This window comes from Gymnodraco acuticeps, unplaced genomic scaffold (assembly GCF_902827175.1).
Source record: "Gymnodraco acuticeps unplaced genomic scaffold, fGymAcu1.1, whole genome shotgun sequence".
Lineage (NCBI taxonomy): Eukaryota > Metazoa > Chordata > Actinopteri > Perciformes > Bathydraconidae > Gymnodraco > Gymnodraco acuticeps.
In genome coordinates, this window is record NW_022990010.1 from 1,931,184 (window position 1) to 1,945,721 (window position 14,538).

General features: G+C 40.1%; 1 protein-coding gene across 16 annotated transcripts in view; it reads left to right on the plus strand.

Annotated features, from left to right (window-relative positions):
- The window catches only part of ptprsa (protein tyrosine phosphatase receptor type Sa), a 242,357-nt gene extending 232,849 nt beyond the window's left edge, over positions 1-9,508 (plus strand). For all 16 annotated transcript variants that reach the window (XM_034213083.1, XM_034213086.1, XM_034213088.1 and 13 more), the window contains 3 exons: positions 2,095-2,249; positions 5,006-5,141; positions 5,243-9,508. In XM_034213083.1, the coding sequence (XP_034068974.1) occupies positions 2,095-2,249; positions 5,006-5,141; positions 5,243-5,311 (360 nt within the window). In that variant the 3' untranslated portion in view covers positions 5,312-9,508. The remainder of the gene's footprint in view (positions 1-2,094; positions 2,250-5,005; positions 5,142-5,242) is intronic.
- The last annotated feature ends 5,030 nt before the right edge of the window (positions 9,509-14,538 follow it).

Below are 14,538 nucleotides of genomic sequence, written 5' to 3' on the forward strand. Positions count from 1 at the left end.
ATCCAAATCACTGTATTTGTAGAGCGCAATAAATGTGAATCATCTGCATCAATGCAGAAACACACCAACAGCTTAAATAGCAACACGGTGCATACGGCTCCGCGGGACAGCAGGACTTCCCACAGGAAGCACAAAGACTCAAAGGACAGATTAGGTAGACATCTGCATGCAGTATGCTTACATTAGAGGGGGGGGGGTTAGCTCGTGGCTAAAATGAATGAATTAGAACGTGGCAAATGCACCGTGACAACATGCATGATGAATATAGAGCGTAAGCTACTTACATCAGCACCTACTTTTCTCAAGAAAATATAGATCAAGAAAACTCTTTAGGTAAGCCATTGTTAGTTTTACAAGGTTATAATAATTAATCATTGTTTTAACCTTCTTTTACTGACACATTTTATTCTCCTCTGCATATACTATCCTGACATGATGTTATTTCTCACCTCAATTACCCATTAAGCTAGCTACTGTAGATGTAATGATACCTTATGAAACCTGAGTTTCAGTGTGGGCAGTAAGTAGCCTTTAGTGGATTTAATTATTTTTCATAATAGAAGTACACCACTCCATTTGTGTCATAGTTACCTGATCAAACATATATATATATACGCAGACAGACACAACTGCTATAATATAAATGTACATTTAATCTTGTATAATCTTGTTTCTATGCCCAGCATCGGAGGTATTGTGGAGATGTTAGCCCCTTACACACTGCTTAGCTTTCGACTAGTTGTAGCGAATGAGATCCACATTGATTGTTACTTTCCTCAATTTACTGGCTCTGTGAATAAGGGTAATTTGTTAATCATTATCACGCTACTTAAACAAGTGCTGATAATTTGCTTTAGGGGAAACATATTTCAGTTTTCCCAACAAAGTTATATCTGTTTCACACAGTTCACATTCTTGCATATATCATTGATTTGCTATTTAGACAAATTCCCCCTAAAGCTGATTTTAGATTTGTTTAATTCTACTAGCAGGATGACAATAGATAAAGGACAAACATATTCCTGTTTACTCACCAAATGAGTATTGATCCAATTTAAGCCTTTTGCAAAGTGAACACATGAGAGGCAAATGTGTGAGAGCTTGTCTAAACACAAGCATAGGGTAGTGTGCAAAAAGGGAGAAATGAACACCTGGTTGTATTAATTGCTGGTGGCTTCAAGCGGACAGCTGCGCGTCTCAATCTCTGAAATTGCTTCTCTTTGCTTACTTTTGTAACAAATGTATTCACTCCAAACTACTTCTATAACAACTTTCTTTACAAGGACACAACTATCGACTGCATTCTCAAACTCCAAGATCAGCTCTCTCAAAATAAAGCAGATCAATTCACTTGTCCTATTGTGATGCCACCTCATTGTAAAAATGTATCTAAGGGTGTTTGTTTGCATTGGAAGCAAATGCAAGTGCACTGCCAACACAAGATTATAAGAATCAATATTAGATTAAATTGTTAAGATTGACATTTTGTCTAGCGGCTTTGTCAGGGTGTCAGGGTTTTTATTTTCAATTGTCAACGTCCAATCCCACCTCCTGCTCCGGTAGTCCTCCGTTCTTCTTACCTCCATCAATCAGGTCGCTGCATCGATCGCATCGCAGGATTATCCTATTCAACATGATGTCTGGGAGAAGACGCTTGTCATGGCAGATACACTATTGATTAGCTTTAACCAGGACCTACTCGTGCCACACACACACACACGCACACTCACACACACTTTGGTAGGGGAGAATATAGGGGCAATAGGGTTGTAGGTAGAGGACAAACGGTCCCCTTGTAGGGAGACGTTTGTACATGTATCCATATGTTATGTTACTGTTATAGAGAAAATAATCATCAGTTTACACTTTTAAAGGAACAATGAGTTAAGACGTTATCACCTTTTATCAATTATCAATCTGGATTATGGTCATAAAATGATCCAAAGCGTGTAGAGTGTAAAAAAACATGAACAAAGATCCTCTCTGACCCAAAAAAGCTTTCTTTACATATTTGTTCCTCGCGTCTCTGCCTCCTATTCTTTGTTCGGCTATCTCTGTATTCTATTCTCACATTGTTTTTCTCTATTTTTGCAGGATGGTCAGTCCAGGACAGTAAGGCAGTTCCAGTTTACTGATTGGCCGGAACAAGGCGTGCCCAAATCCGGAGAGGGATTCATTGATTTTATTGGCCAGGTGCATAAAACCAAGGAGCAGTTTGGACAGGATGGACCCATCTCTGTTCACTGCAGGTAACACACTCAGTCATGTTGTGCTATATTCCTCTGCTTTTTATTAAAGTGACGACACACAAAAGGATACCACTTTTTTTAAAACATCATCAATTTGATTTCTTGAAAAGGGGGGGGGGGTCACATACCATTTTCCAGGTATTGCTACAAGTATGCTTCAAGGTGAACCCTACAGACACACTTTCCTTCTTGAAAGATATATAAGGCTTCAAATATCATAGATTTAATCAAATGTTAAGATGGTTATTGTTTTAGTAACGTAGCCCCTCCTGGGGGGGCAGCTCTTACAGCATCGTCACATCCTCCTCACCTTTTTGCCTCCGCAGTACACGGCTCCACAGGCTCTCCTCCATAATTGATAAGGCTGAAATGCGGCTTGGCATTTGCAAAAAGTAGGCACATGATATGATACAGCCATTCTGTTTGATTTTATGATAGCTCCGTGATGCATTTTTATCACATTGGCTGTAGCTTCCAAGGTAACCTTTATCATTAACTCAAGTACAAACCCATATTTAGAAGTGTTCAAAACCGGGGCTTTCTCTTATTCGTGTTAGACCTCCCAGTAGGAACGGATTTGTTTTTACCTTTTGTTCCCTGGAGTTGGAAATCTTTGATAGACTTTGTTACAGAAAAGAAGGAAATGTCTATAATTCCTTGAACAAAAGCAGGTACGTGTATGATTCATTATACAGCGGTTTTGTCATCGTCTGGCATTCAGAAAAATCTTTTAGGATACAACAGTTTCTTTGAATGTGATCGTGTTGACAAAGGTGTGAACACACTGAATAATTTCCTTGCTGTCTCATAAACATGGTACACTTTGATGGCTGATCAGGTGTCACTATGTCTCTTTGTTTTGTATCACAAAGGCGCCATGACATCATCAAGCATAACCTCACCTCCCCTGTATTAAAAAGCACTGATGTCACCACCTATGAATAGGCGCCCTGGGAGTTGTGAGATGTGACAGGGAAGCTCCAATAAGTCTGAGTTATTCCTCCCTTCTGTGAATCCTAACAGTTACTGGAGGGGGGGAGAGCTTGTTTTCAAGCAGAAAGGGTCTGTTATTGCAGGAAGAATTGCGGGACTGGAGGAACAAAATGACTGCAAGAGTCACATGACTAGGTTTTATTCAGCTGCCAAATGCAGTTACGGCATCCTTCACACATCTCGTGAACTCTGTTCGATTTTCAGAGCACTATAAGAGGATTACCACACCACGTCTACAGCCCACAGTGGAGTAAATCATCAGAATGGCATGCTGTTAATCAGGTTCCTATGTCACCTGCAGTCATTTGAAATACTTGGTGGTAATTTTGTACTTTCTTTATATGTATATTTTTTATGAGTAGGTGTCACTTTGTCATTGAATTTCAGAAATGAGTTTCTCTTGAGTAGTGGTGAAAAAAAAGAACTACGCTTTAGTTGGTTTCTTTGTCTGTTACTGCCATAGCCCCCTCCTGCTCCTCCCTATTATCCTCCTCCTCCTCCTCCCCCCTCCTCCTTCAGGCTTTTCATCTTCAGAGCTTATTTCTTCTTTTTCCTCTTACTTTCGTCTTCTGTCACTGGTCTTTCCCGTCCGTCATCCCTCTGTCTTTTTTTTTTAATCCTCTCCCTGGCTCTTCTCCTCCCCTCCATCTATCCTTTCTCCCGGCTCTCCTCTCACACCCTCTGTTCTTCCACCTCCTCCACTCCCCTCCTCAGCCACTATCTAATAGACCCACATGCTTTTTGTCATTAATTGCCTGATTACTTCCTGTGAATGGGGACACCAAATCCTCTCAGTCTGCAGCGGCTCGGCGAGCCTTCAGATTTGGAGAGTCGATCTTCCTGGAGAGACACAGAGAGAGAGAGGAGCTCTGAGTGAGTTTAAGAGTCCATGTGACAAGCTGTGACCGACTCCCAGGAAGAGGCTTTGGGTGGGATGAGAGTTCCTGCGGTGTGGGGGTTGGAAGTGGGTGTGTGAAAAGGGTGGCCGTATGTTCTGCATGATTAGACTGAATAACTACTGTGTTCAGTATCACTTAGATTATATTTAAATAATGACTCATCTTTTGTCGTACGTCTAGGATTGTCTCCTAACAAACACGCACTTGCAGGCATACCGTACGAAAACACACACACCAAAAGTGGCTGCTAGGAGCCATCACTTTCATTCTTCACACAACAAAATAGCATCGGAGGCTGGAAGAAGCCCAAATAAATCTGTTGTCATATCAATTATTGTTCCATTGGTGAAGTGGAAGTCATTTCACAGAAAAGCAGCTTAGAGAGGCAGCTCTCAAGTATGTCAGGATCTGAGTTAAGACTCAGTATTTCTGGAGAGCCGCAGAAGGCTGAGTTTCTCGACACAGGGTAGGGGCTTAATGAGACAAAATGTTTGCTCGGTTGTTGTTGTGCCCGATTTGGAGTGTGTATGTGGGTCCATGAAGGCTCATACTGTGTTCGACGAGAAGGTGGTCGCACATGAGAGTGGATTCACACATGCAGATTGCGTCCTTTCCATTGCTCACGTTGCATTACCCTGCCGCAGGATTGTTGGCTAGCAAGAAGAAGTTTGAAGAAGGCAAAGGCATAAAGTCTTATCTTATTGTGGAAAACGGTATTTCGATTTCTCTGTCTGGACACACAAACTGGAAGATTGACGATAATGTTGACTTTGACTTATCCTTGGTGTAAATAGAGTTTCAAAATGCTGCCAATGTACATCTACAACATGCCTATTAAGTCACTTTGCCTTTTAATGTTTCTAGTGCTGGCGTGGGCAGGACTGGAGTCTTCATCACCCTCAGCATCGTCCTGGAGAGAATGCGCTATGAAGGCGTGGTTGATATCTTCCAGACAGTGAAGATGCTCCGGACACAGAGGCCAGCCATGGTCCAGACTGAGGTGAGAGGAAATAACTGACCTCTCATTATCATAGCAAACTCTTTAAACCACTATTTTATTCTAATGCATTTCTCTTGTACGTGTGTGTTCTTCCCCTACAGGATGAGTACCAATTCTGCTATCACGCAGCTCTGGAGTACTTAGGAAGCTTTGATCACTATGCAACGTAAAAGCCATCTCTGCCCCCCAGAATCCTGTCGCCCCCACTCAACAGTCTCCTGAGCCATAGAAACTTTTGAAATTTGAAAAGATGACAGCAGACGACAACAACACCATAACTAATTCAGACACACTTGATCCTAATGTAGATTTTAAGAAGAGGCTGCCCAACCAACCAGTTGAGAATAATTCCAATTTGACTAAAGAAACCTTTTTTGAAGAATCAAGGAAAAATTGCCCATCATCAAGAAAATCGGAAGAAAAACCAGGCGCTGTGGCTCAAGCTGTGGGGAGGGATTTGATCAAAGTGTCAGACTGCTTACCTTACCTCAAGTGTTTCAATGTGGAGGATATTGTAAACATTGGTGGACATTTCCCTTCTCAAAAATATTCAACGGTACCAAGCATCAGTTCAGAAGAAGAAGAAGGCAACAGCAAAAATCTATGAAAGGCAGATGGATGTAGCCAAGATGGGGTGACTTTCTCGTTTTGTTTTTTTTTAGACATACCTGGGTGTAAAAATAGTATTTCTATCAACACATTTTGTGAGTGACATCCAGAGAAAATACATATTGTGGTTGCCTGTGTGAACACAAATGGTTTTCCCCAAACTCCTTTAAGACAAAAAAATATAAACAGTGGAAATGTCACTTGCAATGAGAACATTCCCATTTAGCAACGATCAACTTTACCATGAGTTTTTATACACTGTTAAAAACACTCAACTATTAAAGAATACATCAAATATCTCTATTCTTAAGAGCTCGGAGTAGGCACTGTCAGTCATTATGGGGAATTTAGCAGCAACAAATACCGTAAAATCAGCTAGTTTCATGAATTGTGAATTTGTGTAAAACCAGTATCCCGCGCCAGGTAACCATAGTGATGTTCAAAATAATCCCAGTGTATTTAAAAGTCCCCCAGGAGGCTCGTGTCTCAATCACCAGAGAACGCGGGGGGGCAAAATTCGGCTGTTGCTACACACTGTGGCTGGGTCACGGTGGGAGAAATGGCGAACGTGTCCCATGGTTTTTTTTTACAATCACTCCACTCTTTGGAACCATTGCCTCATGGGGCTTCAGTGTTCAAATCCACCATTTTGAACGAGAGATACATCTGCTGGGCGAGAAGCTTTGAAACAAACGGAACAACCAAACAAGGATTGCCGCAGATTCTGGGCTTTCTTTGTGTACATTGACCAATGCTCATCATCAATATTTCAAACTTTTTTTGTCCTATGAGGAAATAACTTTTTCTGTCAGAACCAAACATGCTGCTTATCTCGTGTATGCTGTATGTGTGACTCTTGAGGGAGAGGAAGCTGACGAACAAACGATGCCAGCTCTGCTAACCGCTAGCATCGAGGCGGGCATGCCTGAAAGCGCATCCACACGCAGTCCACTGGTCTTTTCCACCTCTCCTTTTTCTTTCCCCCAGCCTCCTCTATAATCATCTATTTCATTGTATAAGACACTCAAGAGTGGCTGAGGCCTGTTGCAATTACACAGCTGTACGTTCATGTGGTTGACAAAAAATTGGCCTTTAGTTCCAGTGTGTGTGTGTTTGGTAACAGGTGGATAAACAAAGTAGTTGCTTTGGTTTTGGTCCTCTGTTTTATAGACGATGTCTCTGTGGATGACACAGCCAGACCAGGCGGCCATCTTGGATCTCGATGCCATGATGTGATAATGAAATTCTTCGGTACAAGTTACTTGCACATCCCTAAAGAAAAGAAAAGAAAGTTAAAATGAAAACCCCAAAACAACTCCCTGTTGGATATGACGCACTAATGTATGTGTCTGATATTAAAAAAAAAAATCAAGCTTTTGAGATCACCAGGTTATTTTGAAATCAGTGCTTTGGTTCAGACGAGTGTACGGATTCTGTGGCGGTTTGTGATGGGTGTGCACAAAAACCAGAGCGATGGACAGAACTGTGTGTAATCTTTTCTTATTTCCAAAAAAGCCTTATTGTTAATGTAACATTATGAAAACATTACTGTTGTATTATGACGACTTATTTTACATTACATAGTAGACTCTTTATTTTCTTTTTTGTTTATTTCCATTTTGTTTTTTAACTGAGATGTTGTATCGCATTTGTTTAAATTAGCAGGAAAAGAAAAAAGCTTATTTGTTCATATTACATTAAAAGACATTCTATTTTTTCACTGTAGGAATGTTAAGTATAACATGTCTGTGTGAACGTGTGCATATATGTATATATACTGCACACTCACACATGCATATATATTTAAATGCAGAATATAAAGATATATCCAAACACTTAGTATTAATTACATTTTCCTCATCATCATCTTTTTTTATACCAGTGCTCAAATTATGAATTTTATTATTTTGTTTGTGTGTTTTTTGTAATCTCAGAAACATTGTGCGTTTGATGAGGGAAAGGGGGGGTGTCAGTTCTTTGCCTGAATCCCCTGCCTCCACTCACCATGTTTCACTTCTACCCCCGGGTAGACCCTGTGCCGATGAGGATATGCCATTTTTAAACCTTATTGAGATTCTTTATTATCATTACCTTGTAGGCATTAGTATTTTTTTTGTAAACTGTTGAACGATACCTTGGTCTACGAAGTATCAAATCAATCAAAAGTTTCATAATTCAACTTTTGTTAGCTATATCAGCCTGACTTGACGTACTGTACCTTGTATGATCATGTACAGACTACGACCCTCACAGATTTTAAGTAAATCCATTTATTTAAGTTCTTTCTCTGTTTTTACTTTCATTATTTTCCAACATACTGGCTCATTCATTTTGTTAGATATCCACTATGTACTAGAATATACCTGTAAATAAACAAATATATAGATTATATGTATTTGTATCATTTGACCCTCAAAATATCAAACTTTGAATGGAAACAGAATCACAAAGATTGAGGTTCTGCTCATATACGACTTCCTGGTGTTTGTAAAGCCTGAAATGTTCTTTCTCCAGCCCTGCTCCCTGATCTTTAATTACCACTCACTTTATTTCTGCCTTTAATTTCCCATTCAAGCAGTTAAACCGGGAAACAAGTCAGCTCCAAATCTCACACCTATAGCCTCAATGAGGGCACGCAATCAGCATCAGTGACCTGCTGGTATCATTTAGCAGAGGATGGGAAGTTAGTCCACTCGCTAGCCATTTGAAATGCTAATTGACCATCAATTCAAGGTCCTGTTACATTCTCATTCTCAATGTGGACATAAACGTCCTCCTGCCCTGGCATTAGCAAGGGTCTACTAGAGATAAGATGGACTTGTTCCTCTTTCCTTACTGCAACTGGAGAGGTTTTTAAATGATTCTGTTTAAATAATTAGACTTCCAAAGACTGAAAGTCTAACAAAAACGGAACACAAAGATGTAGCTTCCACTAATGAGAGAAACAATGGACCCCCAAAGGTGTTTTTGCCTAAAAATCCTCAGAAGTTTCCCAGCTGTCCAACTGCCTAAAATGCCAAGTTGTTACCCAATATTTCATTGGCTGATGGACGAATGCAGCTGTGTTAAAGGCCATACATAGTTCAGTTGCAACATGACATGTTGATTTTTTTTTCACCTTAGATAATTTTTAAGCATTGTATAGAACCATATTGTGTTTTTGTTCGGCCATATTTTGTTGTGGGATGCAGAAAGAAACCAGGACTCAGTGAAACAGAGCAGTGCGATGCAACTAAGGGAAGACCAAGACAACCAAAAACTTGCTGAAAATTCTGATTTCCAGCACGTCACTTCTGAACAGTGGGAACCTTGAGATGTTTCATAATGAACTAAAGACCTGAAGTGAAGTCTTTTTGGAACCCTAAAGGACTGGTTCAAATGGCTCAAATGCCAACTGAAACCGTGGACCGGAAATCTTTGGAAGCTTGTGCAATGTGTTACTCTTTTGACTTCATGTAAAGATGCTAGACTTTTGAAAACCGACGCCAAATTTACTGGAATATGTCACCGAATATTTGGGGGAGGGGAGGGGACTAACAAAAAAAAAACACTAACAAAAAATGACTTCAAAAAGAATAGAACATATACAGTACATACCGAAAAATAACCCAAATTCAACTAAATAGTTTTTCCTTTCTATGAGGGCCAAGCGCTATCACTTTCAAACTGTTACTTCTAACTGAAACAATAATTGGTTTAAAGCCACTGTGTATGTAGATATGTTGACTTTGTATTAAAGAAATGTTGTCTGAAAACCATTTGGCTGTGATTTGTGACTGATCAAGCACTATAAGGGATGATGCCATTCTTCTAGATATGTCGCAATGTCTGTTTGTCGACGATCAGTGTGTATGTGCTAATAGATGTAAAATGTATTTAACTACAATATTTCAATGTTTCCATTATTTACTTTGTACATCAATCATTACACTGAAAACTGAACTGAAAAAGCTGTGTTACAACAGCTCAGAGGATAAGTGGTGTAGCACACAGATGGAGCACTTCTGTTGATAGATGGCTTGATTATCTTCATCCTATATTTGTCCACCGGCCTCTTCACAAGCATGTCCCGATGGGTCCCTAAGCCCCTCTTTAAGCTTGATAAATGTCACCTAGACACACTGATATTGGTGTAGAGGTAAACCTTCACCTGGTGGCATGTGCTCTCATCTATCTTCAGATGTTTGAAACCATCAAATGAAATGAAAATATTGGTTCCATAATTGAGTTTGCGTAGCTTTTTATTACAGCTTGCAATGTGATGTAAGTACAGGGAGAAAAGACAATTAACAGAGTAAGGGGGTTACGACTTTTAAATGTCTCTGTCATGTTTGGTTTTGCATGTTCAAATTGTTTTTTGAATGCATGCATGAGTTACTTTTTAATTGAAGTACAACACAATTAAGAAAAAGGATTGATAAAATGTAAATAATACAGTGTAAGACCATGTTACGCAAGCTGTAACATGGAGTGGTTACTTGCTATCCCTTTTCACACATTCAGGGTATGGAGGCTGTTAAATAAAGCATCCTCTTGGTTAACGCTTTGGGTATGCAGGCTTCAATTAGAAGAAAGTACAAACAGTACAACCTATTTCTGGAACCCACTAAGCTCGTGTATTTGTGTTTGTTACCTACGTCTTCTGTTGTGCTAGTAATTATTTCAATCCTACGTTTTTACATTTTAAAAATGTTACTTCATTTTTGTAATCTAAAGGGTTTTTCTAGCTTCAGATCTAAAGATTTAGACAAACAAATCTAGTCATAGACACTGGTGAAAGTATTTGGTCAGAATTGCAACCCCTCTCTGCTTAGAACTCTCTGTTCATGAGTGTTTCATCGACACGAGCTGCAGAAGATGTGCCAACGAGCTCATTGTCACCTGAAACCACAATCTGTGAAAAGTGAGTAGTGTGAAAACAAACTGAGCCACATGAGGATTGTCATTTATTAAAGGCAATAATATACGCGGGATGACACCCGTTTGGAGGATGATGTCACTAATTGTCTGCTCGGAAAGCTGTGTTTCAGTCCATTCTTTTCTAATAGTGGTGAGCCAGCCGACCGAGTGTGAGGGCAGAAGTGAATTAGGGCGGTGATTATGCAGTGATTCAGACAGCAGCTCATTAGGACCCAGCTAAGCAAGCAATCAACGAATCGATGTGACAGTGGACCCAAAAGCCACAGAAATGTGTAATAAATGGCAAAGCGATAAATTGGATTATCCACAGCCCCGTGGCCAAGCTCTTTCTGTTGCAAATGACAAATCAATCCAATCACGACGAAAAAAGCCAAAAGAACAAGAAACAAGGGCCTCGAGTTGCACCGGCCCCTGAGGTTGTCTGTCTGAGATGTGCATTGTTGAGGGTGGGATTTCTGCAGAGGTCATTTCTGTATGATATCCAGGCCTCTAAAATATTCATGCCAGACCATTAGGTGTTTATGACCCCCTTTTATAATAAGAGATTTACCGACATTTGAACTTCAGCCAGACTTGTGGAGGTGTCAGAGGGGTACCGCATGCCAACTGAGCAGCACTGCATTGAGATCTGGATGATGTAAATAAGAAGCCGAGGCACGATGATAAATAAATAAAATGCAGATACAGCAGGATCTCCTCTCACCGCAGGGTATTCCAAGCACATGGGAGGGATTTACTCGACGGATAGATAGACAAATGGATATATAGATGGATGGATAGATAGATAGATAACTAATACAGGTACAAGTTTTAAAATATAGCAGCTATTTATTTCTAACATTTATTGAGCATTTTTTTCTGAATTCCACTTCCCTTCCAGAAGAGAACTCTTGAGCTGTTTTCTCAAAAGTCTTTGCTGCCCTCTGCAGGGTATTATATGCTTCTTCATCATAGTGTTAAACACACTGCGGCCCTATTGTCGTTCAATTAAATTAGAGATGAATGTAGATGATGTATTGTGTTCTCCAGAGGCTCCAGATGCTAATTACATCAGTGTGAGATATGCTTAGTAATGCTGTCTATCAGCAACCTACACATCAGATGTAATACAGTACAGTAACCAACACGTGGAACCTGTGCATTTAGACAAATACTTATGAATTTGACCCCAACAAATCAAGCGCCTATCTACAGTGTATAAATCATACACAGTTTTGAGACGTATCTTATATGCTGCAACCCCCCCCTCATCTCCGCTGTTTGAGCATCTGCCATCAGTAAACTGTGACATGACTCCTGTGTTTATGCCCTGGCTCGTGCTGATATTTCCTATAATCTGTCTTGTGTTCCCCTCCATCCTCTCCGTCTCTGTGTTCCCAGACAGAGCTCAAGCACTGACTGATTGCTGCTATTAAAACAGGTTGTTGGAGAGGGAAGAAGGGCTCTCGCTTTCCCTCTCGCCCTTTCTCTTTTCACTCACTTTGTCTTTCCCTCATCCACCATTTCTATTTCTCCCTCTCTCTGCACTGTTAGTCTCTCCCCCCCCCCCCCGCCCCCCCCCCCCCCCCCGGCTCCTCTGTTTACAATCGACATGTAACCATGCCAGTGGTCTTGTTCTAGGCACTGCTCTGCTGATTGATCGGTCCAATGCTGGTCCAGAGAGAAATAGGCCTACAATTATTGGATGGACGACCGTCGAATCGGATCCCCACAGGATAAATACTTCAGGGTTTGTTTCATCAGGGTTATCTCAGCTTGGGTTTAAATACAGATTTTTTTTACATAGGCTGCAAAACTAATGAAAGTCTGTCCCTCGCAATTCTTACAACTTTATGGAAGCTCAGTACTAAATTGCCTGACATTCACTAATCAAATGGTACATGGCTTGGCCAATATCTTCACCTAATCATATGGTGAAGTTGTCTGATCTACAAAGTGCTTACATGGTTTACTTTGAATGGAAGTGTAACCATGTGTTTTGTTTTTGGTGTTTCTTTGAGAATGATCAGCTGCTTCAATTGGCAGCTGGATATTGTCTTACGAATCGTAATTATTGTTCATTTTGTAATTGGAAGGATTAATTCATTACTTGTGTTTGTTAATATTACCCGCCATATGGTGGTTGTGTCAAAGCAATCAAGAGATATGCCTATTTTAAAATGAATACATCTGCTAAGTGTATTTCGTTGGTGTTTTCTACGCACTCGTGTTTCACAATAACTGCCATTTGGGTGTGTGAGACAACTCATAGCAGGTGTATTTCTCAGGACCTAAGGATGCGATGAGTAGAGTGTTAAGTTGTCGTTCTTAAGTGCTGCAAAAGCTGCAAAAGAAAATACGGCAGCTTACATATAAATATTGGATACAAGCCAATATTCTGCATTCTTAGATGATGTTTTGATTAAGTGTACATTAAGTAGGATCTCATTTTGGCTGAGAAAAAGTCAAATGTTTCTATTTAAAGTTTTAACAACATATGTCCATATAAGGAAAAGGAATGTATCTGGCAAAAATGACTCTCTCTCTCGGCTTGGATTTATAGACATTTACCATCCATGGCCCTCAAACATAAAAAGCAGTGAAAGCGTTTAAGTCGTATATTTGAAAAAATAAAACGGAATAAAACATTGTTTAAAAAAGAAAAATGAAGGAACTCATCTGGACCTGAGTCTCGAATGTCAGCTAAAACCCCCAGATCATCACAAAACAGGCTCAGTACTGTAGGGATAATGGTTGTGTAATGGGAAACAGAATTTAAGAATGATGGCAGAGAATAAACCCCCACAGTGCCATCTGCTTTGCGATGCTCTCAAGTGAATTGTACAGTAATGACTAAGGATACATGAAACCATCAGCAGTGGAACCATTAAAGCCTGCCTGTAAACATGTCCATTTGAGCACAATCACATTCTGGAAAAGTGAGGAGCTGATAAATTGAATTTAGGCTGAAAAATGATGGTAATGTTTTATAGTATGAGTTTTACTCAGGCAGGTGGAGCTTTTAACAGGACTTTTCTATATGCAACCTCTTATCCGAGTGCATACACGGACTGAAGTTTGTGTATAGTTAGCCATCCAGGCTTGTAAAGCAAAATGAGAGTGTTCACTAACCACTACATCCCACATAATGAATTGGGCTTTCCCCTCTGTTCTTTATGTCACCACTATGGGTTTAGGGGCAACATCTGATGTGTGAAGCTATAACCTTACCATTCTGCTTCCTTCCTTCCCTCTCACTCTGTGTGTGTGCTTATAACATAAAGAGGAGTGAAATGGATGGGCCATCAATATGAGAGCAAAGTGCAGGACCTCTGTAATGGTAAATGTGTCCTTCGTCTTTCGATATGTGTCAGGCTGAGACCTGCATGTGAGATTGTTTGCAGACATGGTCTAACACTGGGCCATGACCATTATCAAATCCAAAGAGAATAAATCTCTCTCCCCCTAGTGTCTCAGCTGATCCAGTGCATGTACAGGGTGTAGAATGCTGTTAAAGACAAATCTGTGGTCTAAAACCACTCTAATATTGTTTTTGGAGCTCAGGCTGTTAGATCTTTTATTAAAGATGATGTTGTGTTCGCTGCAGGTATTGCTGAGATTTCAGAACACAATAACTTTGGTGAGTACAATTCAAAAACGAAAATCAAAACTTATGATATCTCTTTCCACATGAAAACCACTCAACTGTGCTTACAGTTGAGTGGTGTAAGTCCAATAGGTCTAAGTTGAACCAAGAAGTATGTAAACTGTGATGGGAGTTTACAACACACACTACGGGTCGTTAGGTTTGCCTTTATTGAATTTATTCTTTTTATGCACAGGCTGCAAGCTGTCTGCTTTATTTTTGTTTGGTTGTTTTTGTTATATT